This window comes from Micromesistius poutassou (genome assembly GCF_964030765.1).
Source record: "Micromesistius poutassou genome assembly, chromosome: 9".
Taxonomy (NCBI): Eukaryota; Metazoa; Chordata; class Actinopteri; order Gadiformes; family Gadidae; genus Micromesistius; species Micromesistius poutassou.
Window position 1 is genome coordinate 19,723,339 of NC_140279.1, and position 18,705 is coordinate 19,742,043.

General features: G+C 44.4%; 2 protein-coding genes across 11 annotated transcripts in view; one reads left to right on the forward strand and one right to left on the reverse strand.

Moving 5' to 3' along the window:
• Positions 1 to 1,556: 1,556 nt before the first annotated feature.
• Positions 1,557 to 8,936, reverse strand: atg4c (autophagy related 4C, cysteine peptidase). Its single transcript, XM_084472821.1, has 10 exons — positions 8,590 to 8,936; positions 8,237 to 8,320; positions 7,551 to 7,784; positions 5,762 to 6,119; positions 5,236 to 5,306; positions 4,769 to 5,103; positions 4,454 to 4,532; positions 3,468 to 3,544; positions 2,816 to 2,935; positions 1,557 to 2,361 (listed from the first exon to the last, which is right to left on the reverse strand). Exons 1-10 carry the CDS (start codon positions 8,663 to 8,665, stop codon positions 2,194 to 2,196), a joined length of 1,602 nt encoding a protein of 533 aa, XP_084328947.1. The 5' UTR covers positions 8,666 to 8,936; the 3' UTR covers positions 1,557 to 2,193.
• A 911-nt stretch (positions 8,937 to 9,847) lies between these two features.
• dock7 (dedicator of cytokinesis 7) overlaps positions 9,848 to 18,705 on the forward strand; it is a 53,777-nt gene continuing 44,919 nt past the window's right edge. For 9 of the 10 annotated variants that reach the window (XM_084472589.1, XM_084472597.1, XM_084472591.1 and 6 more), the window contains exons 1-10: positions 9,848 to 9,972; positions 13,037 to 13,133; positions 13,988 to 14,163; positions 15,462 to 15,530; positions 15,789 to 15,918; positions 16,368 to 16,580; positions 16,700 to 16,785; positions 16,922 to 16,988; positions 17,738 to 17,887; positions 18,313 to 18,393. In XM_084472589.1, the coding sequence (XP_084328715.1) occupies positions 9,935 to 9,972; positions 13,037 to 13,133; positions 13,988 to 14,163; positions 15,462 to 15,530; positions 15,789 to 15,918; positions 16,368 to 16,580; positions 16,700 to 16,785; positions 16,922 to 16,988; positions 17,738 to 17,887; positions 18,313 to 18,393 (1,107 nt within the window). In that variant the 5' untranslated portion in view covers positions 9,848 to 9,934. Of the gene's footprint in view, positions 9,973 to 13,036; positions 13,134 to 13,987; positions 14,164 to 15,461; positions 15,531 to 15,788; positions 15,919 to 16,367; positions 16,581 to 16,699; positions 16,786 to 16,921; positions 16,989 to 17,737; positions 17,888 to 18,312; positions 18,394 to 18,705 lie in introns of those variants that run through there. The other variant, XM_084472596.1, reaches the window with a different exon arrangement.

Genomic DNA, 18,705 nt, shown 5'->3' on the forward strand with positions numbered 1-18,705 from the left:
TTCCCCATTGCTGTTTTTTTTTTTTTAATCTTTGTTTGAATTCCTACTAGTTTTTATTTTGTTTACTCTATTTTACTTGCTCTTCTCTATTTTGCATGTAAAGCACTTTGGGTCAACTCCTGTTGTATTTAAATGTGCCATATAAATAAAAGTGACTTGACTTGACTTGATGATGTCAGATTGCGTTTATCGCCCATTTTGAATGAAAAAAAAAGGACAACAAAGGTGACCAATATTTATGTTATAATACAGTTTAAGGTTTTCGGTTTACGATTTTATTAACATTGTAGTTTCAAGAGATTAAGTGTACGATTGTATTAAAATACGGTTTTACATTACGTACATCATGTTCACTTTTGTGAATGAATCAGATTTGATGAAATACAAATCCAGAAATGTGAATCCATTTTCATCACTCCTTTCTTTTCAATGTAATTTGCTGATTGTTTTAATATCAAAAGTAGCTGCCATTGGTCGAACACTCTTCTACTTCTTCACTCTGATACGTTAAGGTGTCAGGGCGCCATGCATCAGTGTCTTCATTTGAGTTAAACAGCAAATCAAATCTTTATTAAGTGTCAGTGTTATGACCCCCCCGCCCCCCCGACTCCATTTCAACTCTACAACAGAGAGACGACTCTTATGGATTCCATTCAGAGGAATTTGCTTGGCTGCAGATTAGATTTTTAGGAATCCGCAAATGTCAATGCCGCTATCGCCAGCTGTGTTCAACAGGCCATGTTCTGTCCTTATTGTCCCCAACGGGAACGATGGCATGTGCTACAAAGCCGTGGTACACGAGTGACTCATTCAAATATTCATACATCCCTGTTAATACACAGCGGACCCTCACAGTGGCCTGTGCCCCCCAGCCCAAATGCCCTTTATGTCCCACGACAGAGAGAGAAAAATAAAGCCCCCCCCACCATCACTCTTTCCGCTGACTTCCAACATTCTCTCTCTCTCTCAAAATGTGAGTTCCCGCCAGTTGTGGAGTCCTTCTAAAAACAACCAGGGCTGAGAGCCTAAATGAGGCCTTTATGCCCCCCCCCGTGCTATGAAGGAACAGATGAGGGATTCTTCTTCTGTCCATTTGTCCTTCCGTCCATCCAGTCATCTATCCCTGACCTCTTGGCACAGAATTTGTAATGTACAGGAAAACAGACTGAGAGAGTGAGTGTGTGTGTGTGTGTGTGTGTGTGTGTGTGTGTGTCTGGGGTGTAGCACTGCACACAAGGATATTTTCTTTTCCTTCACAGGCGAACGCCATCGCCACCAGTGTCAGTGGGTCACATATTATCTGCTCCCTGGTTAATGGGCTGGAGAGACGGCCACCACGTCCGATTTGTTTTAATCTGCTGCTTTGGACCAGATGTGAAATGGAAGAGGTCCCGATGCTTTTCAACACACCACCAACGTTTGCACTCGGAAATGAGACAAACTATGTGTCTATTTATTGTTTTTCTTGCGGTGGAAAAGGATGCAGACCAATTATAGTGAAATGCAATGGTTTTCATCTAAAAGATTCAATATCTTAAAGATTGCAGTGTTATATATATGCTTTTCTTTTAATATTTTACTTTAGTAGCCATAACCTTTCAACCCAAGAAAGTGCCCAAAAACAGCCTTTTTCTCTCCATTGACACATCTTAGTTGTTTATCAATTTGATTTTACAGTTGTACCTTCAACCTGTGACAGCTATTGCATTGGTTCATATAGGTGTAGAGATGGATATTATCATCCAGTTGATAATTTCAAAAATAACTTAGAAAACACACTTACTTTCTATTTCAGGAAAATAAAGGGCTTGGTTCTATGTTAATTGTTAGTGTTAGACATGCCCTAAGAATGAAGGTTTACCCAAAGCTGCATCCGAAAAAGGAACATTTTGAAAATATTAGACATAGATCTTATTCAAAATTGACAAGTGAAAAGTGTTTTTATCTCTAGCGGCGTCTAGGAGTTGACTATATTGTACAACGTGTGTCCATCAGGAATGGGAAATAAATACGCTTGCAAACTATTCTGAACACTTATGCATAACCTGAGTCTACCATAGATGTGAAAAGTTCCCTCCATCTCAAAGAGGCATCGTTTTCAGACACCGTGCTTTGGATGGCGGACAGTTTGGCAAAGTCCCCTGACCTCTGGGGGCTCCGAGTGAAGTGCGTCTGGAGGTCCAGGCGGACCCGTCAGAGCAGGACAAAGTCGCCCACGCTGGTGGCTGCCCTGCGAGGGTCTCGGATAAACGGCCACTCCCTCTTCTCAGGTGTCAGGCTGCTAGACAGGTGGTAGTCCCGGCCGTGACCCGCCACCAAGGTGAACGCCGGGTACTTGTCCCGCGCAGACGGCCGCAGCAACTGCAATCAGAATCGGAAAGAGTTGTAGCCGGACAGAGAAAATGTTTCCCTCCACCACCTCGGGGGACTTACCTCTCCACTGCCCTATACGCCCTTCAGTGCACAAGCAGGAAAATTGACTTTTACCACATCAAAATGGAAACTTTACAATGGATTAAAGCATTCAGTGATCAAAGAGACCTTCCCCTTTTCATCCTGGCCTCGGAGCCAGTAAACTGGCAGAGTCGAGGCGATGACAAAGTACAATACGTGGCTAAAGGCTGCCACCTGCTGGTTCGTTTTGAGAATACTACAGCATGGTCCCACATGCGTGGAGATGTGATGAAGAGACCCACTTTGTTGTATCATTGTCATTTTCTTCATCCTCAGTCCATAGTTGAACATTATTTTGACAAAATGATGACATAGTGAGTGGAATAGCGTGTAAGCGCTGTCTTTGTGTCCTGGCCCTCACCTTGGAAAGCTCTTTGCTGATTCGGTCATAGTCCTGGACTGTCCTGGAGTAGAACCCTATGGTGCAACTCGGGTCCATGTTCGCAAACGGCATCTTCTTTGGCGACGGGCAGTGATAAGACTGTAAAAGAATCAATGAAAAACCACTTCAATATATTCATCACATATACATGCAGCGGGGAAACACGACGGGCGTCACCGCCACCGGCGTGTCAGATACACGGTTGTATTGTCATCATTTATCCTGTATTGATGTTTCCACTTGTCCGGCATGAGTCAAAAAAGCTCAATCCTAGTCTATGAGCCATTACAATATCCAGAAATGTACCCTACTAGGCACGTTGTCAAATTGCATCATTCAGCTGCACCCCGTGGTACCTGTGGTGGAGGCGCTGCTTTAATATGCGGCCCCTGAAATATTCAGGCTCCCTCTGCCGCTGCTCTCTGATTCGCCATATTTCTCTTAAGCGACGGCTACTCGCGTCGGAGCAGCGGCAAATAAATCAGCCGTCTGGCACTCGGTAATTGAGTGGAGGGCCGCTTTAAGATTCATACCCTTAAGTACTAACAGAAACTATTAAATTCACATTACCGCCACGGCCGCCCCGCACGCCCGCTCCCCAAGTCAGCTCGTCTGTGTAATTTCACATTACCTGCAGAGGAAAGGTGCTCTTGCTGACATCCACAAAAGACTGACAGTAATGAGGGTCCATGTAAATCAAGCTGTCGTCTGCAAGGGCAAAACAAAAGACAAGTTATTCAAAAACATTGGATGATTAGAAAAAAAACACATAAAAAACACTTTCTTTTGCAATTTCTATGCAGAGCAGCTCAAAGTCACCCATTCCGCAAACTGTTAGGATTCTTCCACATCAAATTTGCCTCCCGGAAGGTTGTTGCTTTTTACTACCCACCAGGGTGGATTCAATTCTGCATAATCACATGCGTTTGTACAAGCTCAGCCTTCACGTCGGCAGAAAAAAAAAAGCAAGTAAGTGAAAAGAAAAGAGAGGAAAAAGAAGAGGCGGCCGTTACATTTTTGTGCGAGGGGAATTACTTTTGCAAACACGCAATTATACCGCTGTGCCATTTGCATATGATGAATGCGGGCCGGAGCGGCGCGGTGGCAGGCAGAATGTATCGCTTGTCATTTAGACATCACGCCGCTCCGTGTTTCAAATTGGCAAAATGTAAATGGTGTAAATATTGACTGCCAAGATGTACAACTGGAGGTTTCTCCGGGCTGCTGAAGGTGATGAAGAGTGGTTCTCTTTGGATTCCACACTCCTCCCTCACTCACTCCTCCCTCACTACACCCTCCTCCACTCACTCCTCTCTGCCTCCACCACCACCAATACCACCGGCGCCGGGTCCCCATGAAATGTATGCGCACCACCTATGGAAATCAATTACATCCTTATAACTTGGGAGGTTTTTACTAGTGATGAATGGGGAGGCTCGGGAGGGGTCGTGGAAAATAGAGTGAGGCGGCCCCCCACACTTCTCAATCCGCTTTCCCCATGCAAACAGGAATGCATTAACTTAGCTCTGTCTCTTTAAACAAGGAAGGTAGCAGGGTATATTATGCAAAATAATATGCTATTCCTACCAATCCAATCTCTCTCACACACACACCAACCTTGAAATCCCACTAAATAGCGAGCCTGTTCGTGCTTCCCCCCAAGGACACCGATACAGAACTCCAAACTCAGAACGCTCTGTGAGCCGCCCAACACAAACACAAACACATGGACAGATGGGAAGACACATCAGACAAGATAGAAACACAATATAGACCACACAGACCAATTCAACCTGCAATAGTATGCACTTGGATAACTATGTGTACTCACATGCTCTAGGTCTTTGTTTCTAAAGTTATTCTAACTATTCTAACTATTCTAGTTTGAGACCTCAATTTTGCCTGATCAGTTGAGAACTGATGTGGTCTCACCTTGACAAAGTTGAAGTACTCTGGGTTGGTCTTATCCCCACCCAACCGCACTGGGACAAGGATAATGACAGCGCGGCTGTCCAATGGGATGGAGGCTGGGCCTTGGCTGTCCAATGGGATGGAGGCTGGGCCTTGGCTGTCCAATGGGATGGAGGCTGGGCCTTGGCTGTCCAATGGGATGGAGGCTGGGCCTTGGCTGTCCAATGGGATGGAGGCTGGGCCTTGGCTGTCCAATGGGATGGAGGCTGGGCCTTGGCTGTCCAATGGGGAAGGATTGCCTGAACTCTGAGCAGAGGACTTTGACCTGTGGATGTCAATGACATCTGCATTGTACACTGAGGAGGGTCAGAGACACAGAGAAACAATGACAATCCGATTAAAGGAAGAAGAAAACAATGTTCTAATAAAGTCCCGCCGAGATGAGGTGTAGAACAATAGAGTGGCGTCTTCAAAGCCATTATCAGTACCTGTGCAGTCTTGTGAGACGTAAGCAGTTATGCTGGCCAATCCAGGCTCTGTGGCCTGCTCTACAGCTCTTCTACAGGTGATATAAGGGAGTATACCGGAGTACACGAAGAAGAGAAGAAATGTGAATGAGGGAGAAAGAAAGAAAGAGATATGGAATGACATTAAAGAGGGAGAAAAACAAAATGCTTGTCATTAAGACTTTGTTTTGACAATTGAATGATGGCTGATAAACACCTGTCTTGTGTTTGAGGGTTCAACAAATGAGAATTTATAATATAAGAATCTGTACACCACAAATACATTTATGTTAATTTAAAGTAGTTTTACGTTTAATTTGTTTTATATTAAAAAATCGGACTCTTTCTGTTTTCTTCATAAAATTAGGATTTCTGTCATTTTACTGTAGTGATATTGTTTCTGTGTGTGTGCAGTGTGTCGTTGTATTGAAATGAATGGTCTCAATCAGAGTGGACGCTGTACTCTCAGTGTACTCTCACTGGAATCCCCGTACACTGCCAGACTTACTTCAAGATATGTGCCACCACGGCCGGCCCGTACCAGTCCCCAGCCTGCTTGCCCAGCTCCAGGCCTGAGCGGACCAGGCTGTGGAGGCCCAGCTGGGCCCCGGGGCTGTCTCCAAACCAGGACACCAACGTGCGGTGGTACAGCTCCCTCAGGTGGCCGTCCGTCTCCTCTGCAGCCCCCTGGCTCTGGGAGCCGCCCTGGGCCTGGAGCCGGGGCCCAGGAACAGGCCGGGGTCTTTTTGGCTCTTGGTAGCCAGGCAGAGAGGACTCAAGGGTGGCTACCAGGCGCTGGGCTGCCCTGGCCGTCCGTGTCTCTGTGTCCAAGGACTCCAGGTTCAGGGCCTCTGACCACGTCCAGTCTGAAGGGAGGCAGGATAGTGCTCAGCCTTTTCTGATGCAAATATTCCCCAAACTAAATATCTATTTCAGAATTATTCAGTCTAAATGGGATTTCTCAGTATTTCTTCCTGGAGTTATGGGATTTAGTCTCAGTTTGATATAATATAATATATTCTTGATTATATAATATAAGATCTAACTAGATGCATTTTATTAACTTATCCCAAACCTATTCTCGTCGATGTCTACAACCCTTGTAAACATATAAATAAATGGGAGTTAAGTGAAGACTCTATGTCCCCATGAAGACTTTGACTTCATGGTGTGCAATGGATTATAAGACCATTACGAATCATCACCCTATAAATGGAAGTGCATGAAATCGTATGGCTTGACTAGATGGCTGTTGAGCGCTGGATGAACTCTGATCTTCGAGTGCACCGAGCAACGCAGTCCTCGTCTCACCAAGGCCTCTCTCCCGAACAAGCCTTCTTTCACAACTTGAGAAATTAAACTTTTCACGTTTAATCTCCTCGCCTGTAACTGACGCGATCTAGCCCGCCGCAACGAGTACATGGGCACATTTTCTTTTTTAATCAGGAGCTCATTCAATTATAAGCCTGGAAATGTATCACTATATCACTTTTACACGGGCAGGTCCATACAAACAGGATGGGAGCCCAAGGAGGAGAGAAGGGGAGTGTCTGCAGCTATAAACACAAAGGCTGAGAGGAAGGGACTGGGGCACTCACATAATGACCTTGCTCCAAAGAGAATGACAGTGAAATTGATCAATAAATATCCCCCAAGTGGCCATTAGTCATTTTATAGAGAAAGAGTTCATTAATGACATATTTCCCAGTTGGAAGTTTTAAATATTGTTTTCTCAATGACTGCATTAAACTTGCGGGGGTCTTCTCCAACCCATCAATGGGCTGTATTGAAGAATGCCCCAGAGGATAGTTCTCGGAGATACGGAGACAACTTTCCTTGCTATCAAAGTCATTACATCAAACAAAGTCACCCTTTCCTTCTAGATTTAGAGATGGGACTAGTATGCTTTAGTAATAATAGTATACTATGACCAATAAAAGCATATGCTTAAGTTAAAGTTAAATGATCTCCGTCAGTACAATGACATACGCAGTACATTTACATAAACACATGTAAACGCCCTAGTTAGATTAAGCGTTTTAAATGCACTCATGGAGCACAATGTGATAAGGACACACTTGTGCTTCAGAGACATAAGGCCACATTTAAAGAATTTTGTCAATTAAAAAAGTTAAGACCATTTCAATGAAAGCCATACAACACGTTTTGGAAATGTGCGACCATGCCCTCAATAGAGACCCATACATTACCCACAATGCATTTCTGTATTATGTTGTTAAAGAGAGGTGGGCGAGATCTATTGGATTGCGTTTGTTTGTTCATGGTGTGTCACTCACCTCTGCCCAGGAAGTGCAGGATGAGGGCCTGAGCCAGCATCATCTGTCCAGTCCTCAGCATGCAGCCCCAGCCACAGTCAGAGGTCAGGGTAGAGCCAGGTAAGGGTGGGAACTCCTCCCTATAGGTCAGCCACACGCGTGACGCAAAGTCCCTGCGGAACGCCTCTGCGTTCCCCCGGTGCGGCTCTTCATGCCAGGCCTCACGGCTAGCTTCAGCCAGCGCGTCCTCCTCCTCTGTGCACAAAACAGGGAAGGACACATTTTTGGTTTGTGTAATCGTAATACCCTTCGGTTTGAAATTTGAAAACAATTAGGAGTTTTTCCAATATTAGTAACATTTCCGATACCAATCATTTTCCTTTGAAAGAGCCTTCAGCATCTTTGTTAACGTATTAATTTCCAGTCTATATACCAGTCCAAACACATACATCAATGACCTTCACAGCAATACTATCTCTTAGAATATGCTTAAAGGACCACAAAACCAGAAAAATGATGAGTAGGATTAAAAAGCAATTTCATAGTTACATGAGGATGTAAATGCATGCAAAGCATTCAATATATTTAATATATTCAAAGTCTCTGCAAAGTGCTGACCTGATCGAGACAAACACAGTAATGTGTGTGTGTGTGTGTGTGTGTGTGTGTGTGTGTGTGTGTGTGTGTGTGTGTGTGTGTGTGTGTACCTTCAGCCTTGAAATGGTAACACTTTCCCAACAGGAACACTGGAGAATTCCTACTGAATGAGGTCTTAGACTTCAGCGCCCAACCTACAACGTGTGAATTTATTTCAGTAGATTAACAGTAGATTGATTTAAAGACCTGACTCAACAGCTATCTCGATCAGTTTACATTGGACACAATTGAACATGGTCATATTCTATATTGCCATATTCACTGAATACATATGAGGCTACCTCGATGATGTATCTAGCGATATTTACTAGTGATTGACACCATGTGAATGTAAATTAATCAAGACGTTGCGAATAGACAACAATAAGTGTGCTGTGGTCTCAGGCAAATAAAGCTCACTTACTGTACTTCACATTGTGCCATGCCGACCTGAACTTTGTCTTTAGTTTTTCCACTTCCTCGTTTCTTTTATTTTCCATTTCACCACTTAGGAACAGAATCCATCCTAATAATAAGCCTACCCCTCCAACTGCAAGTCAATTTAGACACACAAACAAACGCATACACACACATATATACACTGTAGTCGGCTGCGTGTATGGCATCACTGAAATCAGACCTTATTCTGACACATTGTTACTGCGCAGGGTGCTCTATCGATCTAACGTATTTTAACAATTGTATTCTTTTCTTTAAAGAGATATTGCGAACGGAGTGACACTTATACTGCCAATGTTTACATCGCGAGGAAGTAGCCTACAACAAATGCAGTATCACTGCTTCTCGCGATTTTTCCACCGGGCCAAGAATAGAGGCTGAATGTTTTATTTTGCTACATACACCGAGATGGCGGGGTTTCGCCCACTTCCTGGTCATTTATAAACACTCGCACTAGTCCGCTCGCTTGAGCTACGCTGTACAACAAAACAGGCGCACACACTCAATAAACTCTGGCAGAGAAAATAAGGGAAAAGCAAAGCGCGCAGCTAAACTGTTCATTATAGGGATGGGTATTCCGAGCCTTCCCAAAAGGCCCTCTGTCTATTACAGTTTTTCTATACAAATCTTTTAATATTGGTTGTTTAATGTCACCCATTTAATGTAGCCTACTGATGAATAGTATAATCGTTATAATAGTAATTCTACCCATAATATGCTGGGTATAATTACAAATTGTTGGATGAAATTATACTGGACATAATTATAGTTATGTCTGGGGACGTTACGCTACAGCATTGCAATTGTACTAAAAAGTGCATTCCCAGCCACTGACTTCCCCACATCTTCAGATAGGTGAGTCGGTCCCATAGTGTCCTTTTTTCTGACAGTAGTTATTTTTTTCTGACACATGGACAATACTAATAAACGACACACGCGTTTCGGTTAGATTTAAACACGCCTCCTATTTATGTAAATGATTCTTCTCAAGTGGGTAGCGCCACACCTTTAGTCTTCTATCCTTTGTAATATTACCCCTATACATTTCACATGTAGCTATAACGCTACAGAACATTGCACTTTGTCATTCATCACTGCCATGGTGCATTTCATTAAGTAGCTGTGGGCGTGTGCCCTATACAACAAGGGTGTGTACTGTGTAGTTCTGCGCACAACTACTGCAATTACGGTAGCCCATTCCATTCTCCAGCGTTCCCCCAGGATAGCTGGCGATGAGTAGTGAGTGAGTGAGTGGAAAACGGAGCCTGCCTGCTTGGGAATCTAGCTAAAGCACATCAGCGGCCACTGCCATGGCTGAACGCCGCGCCTTCGCCCAAAAAATAAGCAGGTAAGAACTAGCGGGCTCCACCTCCATGCTTCTATAACAGTCCGTGTCGACGTACCGGTGGTTTAATAAGGTCGTCTGCAGCTGAGCACCGGGGGTTCATGTACCAGCGGAGGCCCAGCCGCCCGCAGAGCCTAGCATTTTCAAGCTAGTCTCCCTTTTAGCAATACGGGGAGAGATGCTGAGCAGTCCCACCCATACGCACACACAGCGACCCCAGTGACGTATCGTAATTGTTCCTTTGTTGTCGTTGTGTGTGTGGGGTGAAATTGTAGCAGAGGCACTCTGCAGGACACGGTAGGCGTGTTTCCTTAGAATCCGGCAAGGTAGAGTTGGTGTAATTTAAAGGGATTTAGGGCAATAAGCAACCCCCTTCAGCTAACGGTTGCTAGTTGGCTGTGGGTGCACTGATGTGGCATAACTTTGCTGTCTGTTTACCAATACCCAGTTGAGACGATAAAGCAGACCATTGTCATGGAGTGAGACTGGGATCAAAAGCCTCCCAATAGCCATCAAATAGTGATCTGCTATGTCCCGAGACGGATCAGACTAATCTCTTTAACAAAGGGCATTGTATGGGATTTGAAGATGTTCCCTTGCAAGTAAATACCGATTAACAATCTTTATGGGCTCACTGACAACAAAAAGTCTAGAGGATGTTATTTTTCTCTGGAATTAAAAGCTAGCAGACGTATAATTATATTTTTGAACGTTTCTAGAGAAACGGATACTTGAACTTTTCGTTTGACAGGTTATTAACTGGTGTTGCTATTGGAAGGAAGTCCCACATCCTTTTATTCTTTAGTCTTGCTTGAAGTAGGCTTACTATTGATACAATTTGCCTACTTTGACGTTGTATGTCTATATTATTTTCTTTTAAACAAGGACATAATTATGCCTACTTTTTTAACATCATATAACTGGTTTGATCTGTACCAGAGGCATACTGTACACTTCACAGACCAATTAATCCATATTGCTATCATACCCTTACAGGTAAAGCGGTTCACCACCAACACCCCACCATAGAGGCTGAACACAAGGCATGTAACGTACATGTGCTGCAGCTAAGGGTTGAGATAACATAAAATAGTATATAGCTTAAGAAGATAAGAAAGGTTTCAAATAAGTCATGGGCTTTTTTACTAACAGCCTCTTTTGTGGATTGTAGGGATCATGACATGATCACGATGTCCCTGTTCATGAATCTTTATGAACCGGGGTTCACAATTATGCTTTTCTCTTACAAACCGCGGCCCTGTATACTGTCAGGAATGGAATGCGCGGACTGCTGTTTGTTGAACTTGATTGTGGTCGTATTGCATAGGCCTAGGTGTCAAATGCTAGTGACTTTGCATTTTGGTGACTTCAACAGGGTCAGTTAAATCCTGTGACAGACGACAGTGCATTGTCTTTCGGTGTTTGATAACCCCATAGATCAGCAGTTGTTATTTGCTTATGAATTTGTCTGTGCTTTGCTTATCCCGCTAATTGTAAAATACAGTAAACTCCGCTGATAACCTGTGCTGTCGTCAGTGTTTTCTGTGGCTCAGAGGCGCAGCTCTTCCCTCGAGAAGGCCCTTATTGCGTAATGAAGTGATTTCCTGGTGTGCAGTTGAGGTGCACAAAAGCCCACCTCCAGATGGATGCAGCTGCCGGGGCGCGGGCACTGGAGTGTGATTCATCGGTGCATCACTCCGGCCCTCGTCCTTCTCCCAGAGTGTTGAGGCTTTAGAGGCCACCAGATCTCCACCTGTGTCATCGTGTCCTGCCCAGAGTTGGCCCTCTTGCTCAGTCTTTTCCCCGGTCTGCCTGTTATGCTGTTGTAATATTTGGTCTATTTTCCGTGTAGATTATATATAGGCTCAGTGTTACTGGGCCCTCCTTGGGTTGTTGTTATGCCGGCCTCAGCGCCCCCACAATTCTCTGACCTCTTGCTGCTCAGCGTTGCTTGGATGTATTATTATTTGTTGTGTGTTTAGGCCGAGGGGTGCATATGACGCGTTGTCATTCGGTTCAATGGAAACAGTTCAAGTGGTTTTCTTGCTTGATTTAGACTCAAAGGAAACCCTTCAACACCCTTCAATGTAGTGAGACCGTGTGTGTGTCATTGTTTGTGTGAGAGAGAGGGAATGTGTGTATATGCGTAAGTGAACCGTGTCTCCCAATGGAGGAAAAAAAACACAATACATAAAGTTGTTACGTCTATTTTCTGCAAGGGCCCAGCTCCCCAAGCCCTGCCTCTGGGCGCTCCGTCCTTTGGTGTTTATGCCTTGTGTCTTGTTGAGTGAGCCTATCTTTGGTCTTTATGCGTTGTGTCTTGTTGAGTGAGCCTATCTTTTTCCACTAGATTGAAGCTCTGTTTTTATTTTCAGTTGTATGCCCCTGCAGTGCAGTGATGAATGTTTGAATTCTTTAAATGTTTAAATATTGGAACAAGAGTATTTGTGGTACTTTAAGGGGGAATTAACCACACACAAGCAGCTTTGGAAGGAATAAGATAAGATAAGATAAGATTAAGTATTGACTGAATTGACTAGTATTGACTAGTAATTGCTGAATTGGGACTCATTATTTCTGTACTGTGTAGAGTACTGCACTATGTTTGGTTTTTTACTGTATTTGTGTGGGGTCTTCTGCTGTATTTGTACAAGGTTTTGAATGTATTTGTGTGGAGTAGTTCTTACAGATTTGGATAAGCTCTAGTATGGCCTAGAGAGCGTTCTAAAGCAGGCCAAGCTCTGATCAGTCAGATTAGTAAGAAGGTTATTATTATTTACTCAATGTGGTAATAGCAGACCCTTTTAATTAAATTACTAATGCTATTGAATTACTAAATTCAATTTATTTTTGTTATTTTCCACATGTTAAAGAACAAACACGTTTTGAGAAAAATCTATGAGTATATTACAGTTAAACTCTTTTACGAGACTCTTTCAGGAAAACTTTTTTCCTCACAGGATGTTTATCTTCTTCTTGTCCTCCCCTCCCCCGTCTGCCTACTTCTTACATATACCAAACTATTTGCGCTGGGCCGTTTGGTTGAAACCTCGTCTCTCCCCCACAGGACTGTGGCAGCAGAGGTCCGGAAACAGATCGCCGGTCAGTATGGCTCTCCACAGCTCCTCAAGAACCTCAACGTGGGAACGGCTTCAAGCAACACGGTAGGGTACACGCCCCTGTACCTTAGACATGGACCCATTCAGCATCCTACACTACAAACATCTTAATTCATACTTGCTATCTGCAAGCCTTCATTGAAATGGTGTATTGAATTTATTTAATTCAATACATTCTCAATACAAGGCTATTTCTACGTGCTATCTTTCCCATTGTTGAAGTGGATGGTTGTCAGTTTATTAAATCCATCCCATGTCACCTTTTTGTTTAGGCCAACAGCAACAGGCGATCAGATGCACACAAGTAGCAAATGCACCATCACAACAACTTCCCAATTAGGATGTAGCTTACGTTTAGACAGTGAGGGGATGTTTATCCACGTGTTCCTCTGGAGAGCAGGGTGTGTTTCAGAGCACCTGCCACTACCAGCATCCTCCGTTGCATCCTCTTTCGAAGTGATTTCCCCCTCTGGGGAAGTGCTTCATCGGGTGGCTTAGGAGAAACGTGCTTGCAGATGGTGCTTTGTCAGTTGAACTGCACCACCCTCCGGGGCTCTGCTGTGAAATCTGTTTGTATTCTGTCATAATCTATGATACTAATAAGAGATTTCAACTAAAGGTGTGAACACAGTATATGACCAGGGCTGTAACTATCAATTATTTTATGTTTATTAAAATGAATTCATTGATTGTTCATTGATTATTAATTAAGTCTACATATGAATTGTTAGCAATAAATTTGATAACTCTTTATTACAAACAACCCAGCCATGCTAAGCCTTCATCAAACAGAGGGGAAAGCCCCCCAAACATTTTCACTTTGTAAACCTAAGCAGCGAGTGTTTCCGAGCTGCGTCCGTCAGCCCTTATTGATGAGCGCTGCCGCCGCGCCCCCCCAGGTTCCCCTCACTGAGGCGGTGGAGCCCGTGGACTTTGAGGAGTACCTCTCCACCCACCCCCCGCTCATGGAGTCCGGGCCGCTCCGGGACCTGATCGAGTTCCCTCCGGACGACATTGAGGTCACCTACGTGCCGCGGGACTGTCGCACCGTGGCGCCCGCTCTCCCAGAGGAAGGGTAAGAGAGGGCGGGGGGCGGGGGGGGGGGTCGTGGAAGGCCCCCACGGCAGTTAGTCGCAGAGGACGAGCACGGACGTGTCTGTGCATTCATGTGTTGGATTTAGATAAATGATAAAGTGTATCTGCTGGAATCCATGTCGGACAAGCTTTTTCATTAAGTCAATAAAACGTTAGTGTGTGTGTGTGTGTGTGTGTGTGTGTGTGTGTGTGTGTGTGTGTGTGTGTGTGTGTGTGTGTGTGTGTGTGTGTGTGTGTGTGTGTGTGTGTGTGGCCATGCGTGCACGTGCAACGCTCGCTGGTGCACGAAATGTGAACATGAGCATGGGTCACTTGAGCACTCTGTACTTGGGGTCTGTACAAAAGGACACGTCTTCATGCCACTCTGTTCTAATGTTATTTATGTACCCTTCAAGATCTGACTGGACAAATTAATTTGTCATGGGTATTCAGTCCCCTTTTGACTGATTGCTGTGCCACATTTTTGGTGACTATCCTCATATGTTATGCAGTCTGTTACCTAGTGTTCATGAATTGACTTGATCACCCTTATCTGCCAAATGTGATCGTACGCCATTGTATTTCAGCTACACCACCATTTATCTCCTCATAAATCTCTCTATGCTGCATTAGATTATCTTAAACTGGATAACTATTGCCCGCACAATGTGTCTGATGGAATCCACTTACCATGTTTAATATTAATTGATATGCACTGTAGAGAAAGCACTGATGGTAGTCTAGCAAATGTCTTCCATTTGACCTGACCTTTATATCTGCTGACACACTGTGGGCGGTTCCCATCGCTTCAGTTAAACAATAGAGTGGCATTTTACTTAAAATCTAAATGTAGCCTAACTTTCACCTAGTCTGAATGGTAAGCACGGGTACCGTGTCGCTGGTTAAGGTGACCCACTTTAATGGACATGAAAGTGTTACTTCTGTATTTTTGCTTTGTTAATATATAGTATATAATATAAAGTAGTCCGGGATTATTCAACCACATACATACAATAAGAACAATTCTCTGAGCAAGTACATCATCAGACGGGTTTGTCGGTGTGTAGATCCTGACTATAGAGCCTACCCAGCTCTATGAGAAATCTGCTCAATGTGAACGATGCTGCTTGTTGAAAACCTTTGCTGTGAGACTTGCTGACTAGTTTGTGTGTGTGTGTGTGTGTGTGTGTGTGTGTGTGTGTGTGTGTGTGTGTGTGTGTGTGTGTGTGTGTGTGTGTGTGTGTGTGTGTGTGTGTGTGTGTGTGTGTGTGTGTGTGTGTGTGTGTGTGTGTGTACCAGGGACACGGATACACATGTCAGAGACTGCGTCAGGTCCTACACGGAGGACTGGGCCATCGTCAACAGAAAGTAAAAGGCCATTTCATTACATAGATGTTTGTGTTTTATTTTACTCTAATTCATTTATTGATTCATAGATTTAATTGTTTATGTTTTCCCCCTAATTATTTAATTGCTGGTGACATAAATGACCTCTTCTGGATGATATCAATAAAAAACATAAAATGACAGTCCATAAGCTTAAAGCACTCGCTAAGTATGAGATGTAGCATGACTGTCATGGATCCAAAACATGAAGACATCTTTATAGTGTGACGTGTGCTCCAGATACCACAAGCTGGGCACAGGCTTCAACCCCAACACCCTGGACAAGCAGAAGGAGCGGCAGAGGGGCCTTCCCAAGCAGCTCTTTGAAGCTGATGAGATCATAGACAGCACCAGTTACCAGGACGACCAGGTCAGACGCCTGCACCAATAGCAACCCCTGTGTGTGTGTGTGTGTGTGTGTGTGTGTGTGTGTGTGTGTGTGTGTGTGTGTGTGTGTGTGTGTGTGTGTGTGTGTGTGTGTGTGTGTGTGTGTGTGTGTGTGTGTGTGTGTGTGTGTGTGTGTTGTTCACACCTTGAAAAGCCTTTTTGGACATAAACAGAACTGGTTTCAGTCAATTAAATCTGTTGTTAGTTTACTTGGTAAGTATGACCAGACATCCCATCATTAAAAGACTGGTAGGATGTAATCCATGATATATTTGTAATGGAAAGAATTACGTTCTCCGTGAGGCTCCAGCAGAGTCAATTAAAAAATCTGTGAAAAGTGGAAGAGCTATATCTCCCAGAAACGAGCTTCCTTTGTCTGGTTCTGTTGTCTTTGTGTTGATTAGTTGTACCTATGCCTGTGTGTGTGACCAGGACGAGCTCAAGCGGCGCTCCATGTCCATTGACGACACGCCGCGCGGCAGCTGGGCGTGCAGCATCTTCGACCTGAAGAACTCCCTGCCCGACGCCCTGCTGCCGCGCCTCCTGGACCGCTCGCCCAACGAGGAGATCGACCGCAACAACGAGGACCAGCGCAAGGCCAACCGCCACCGCGAGCTGTTCGCCCTGCACCCGGCCCTCGACGAGGTGCCGCCCGGGCCCTGCCCCCCCCCCCCCGAGCTGGAGGGTCAGGCTGTTTATTCTCTTATGTATATCTTCCGTGGGGGTAACGGTCTGCGGTGTCTCTCTGCGTGTTGCTCCTGCAGGAGGAGCCAATCGAGCGCCACTGTGTTCCAGACGTGCCCAAAGAACACTTCGGCCAGAGGCTCCTCGTCAAGTGTCTGTCCCTGAAGTATGTGGTGGATAGAAAAATAACAACAATTACAAGAAACACTTTGCTCTGCACTTTTTTTTTTTTTTTTTCCCTCTCCATTAAACGCTGGGTTCTGCTGACCTCACTTCCTTCTGTTTTTGTTTTGCCCTTGAAGGTTTGAGATCGAAATTGAGCCCATTTTCGCTAGTTTGGCCTTATACGACGTAAAGGAAAAGAAAAAGGTAAGCTGGCCTTCAGGAGGTCAGGGTCACTCTCTGTAGATGTATAGTGGAGTAATGCCATAGGTCACGCTGTTTCCTTGACAAATTGGCTGCCCTTCTGTGAGTTTAGTGGGGGGAGCCATAAAGGTGACCCTGTTATAAACATTAAAACTCAAAAGATGAGGGCGCAAGGACACTTATGACCATGACCTGCGTGTTGTCGTCGCAAATACATGAATTTATATGTAGCTGCATGGTCACTGCTAGGACTCATTCACATGCAGTGTTTTTAGACATCTGCGTTTGTTAACATGGGCCCTAAAAAAAAATAAAGGGGGCCCCTCCGTACTTGTATTTGGAGTGGGATGCTAGAGCTGTGGATATGTTTTGGAACCCAATCACTTCTTTGGCTTCATTCTCCCATTAACGTTCATCTCGCTCTCGCTCTCTCGCTCTCCCTCTCGCTCTAATGCTCTCTCTCACTAATTTACAAGTTGATGGAATGACACAATTGGATAAACATGCAGGCACATATCGCCACACACACAAACAGATGAACTGCTACGTATTCTTCTACCATGATCGGACATTCAGATTCTCAGGTCATCACCGTGTCTGTCGTCCATAGACACGTTTGATAGTGCTCAAGGCCATAAGTAGAACTCAAGCAAATCATATTCCATTCACATCGTAGTGATGCTTCGTAGAAGTTCAAACATTAATGCCTCCGTTGTCTATGTTTTCATATTGTGTACGTTTGCCTCCATCAGATCTCGGAGAACTTCTTCTTTGACTTGAACTCGGAGCAGACCAAGGGCATGCTGCGTCCGCACATCCAGACGGCGGCCATCTCCACGCTGGCTCGCTCCGCCGTCTTCTCCATCACCCACCCCTCGCAGGACGTCTTCCTGGTGATTCAGGTCAGGACCCCTCCGTTCCTCTACCCCCCTCCCCTCTGCAAAACACAGGCGATGACTTCTGTTCACCCTTTTTATGTTCTTTATTCAAACTTTTTTTTATTTGTGGTGGTGCAAAGTGTTGGCCTACATTAGCTCTCCCATCCCAATATAGTATGATATCTACTGCATTCTCTTACTTTTAGAAAAATGTGTTATTAACACAGTTGATGATAGTAAAAGGATTGAAAGTTAAAACAGTAATTTCTAATTAGTTAGATTCGTCCTTAGAACTTTCTGCAAATCTGCTTTTAAAACAAGTGGTTGAGTAAAGTCGTAGATAAGTAATAACAGGTTTTGGAGCGCTAGACTTTATATGCAGAGTACAAACACACACGTGATGGCTCCAGCAGAGACGTGTGTGCAGCTCAGATGTGTTGTGTCCCCAGCTGGAGAAGGTGCTGCAGCAGGGAGACATCGGCGAGTGTGCCGAGCCCTACATGGTCTTCAAAGAGTCCGACGCAGCCAAGGTATGATCACTCCTTGGCTTCGTTCCCCGCTTGACCAATCTGTCGCCTCTGCGTTTTTGTACATTACTAATGGACAGATATGTCATGTTCTTTTTCCATGACTTGTTGGTGCTGGTGCTGCCCATATCAAGCGAGGAATTGTACAATCATACTATTCTAGTTAAAACATTGACCTGCTTGACGCTGACCTTTCAAAGGCTTGCCAATGATGATGTTGTTGTTGTATTTTATATATATATATATATATATATATTTAATTGTATTCTATTTACTTATTTTCTTTTTGAGTAACTTAAGTATTTCCTTTCCTTT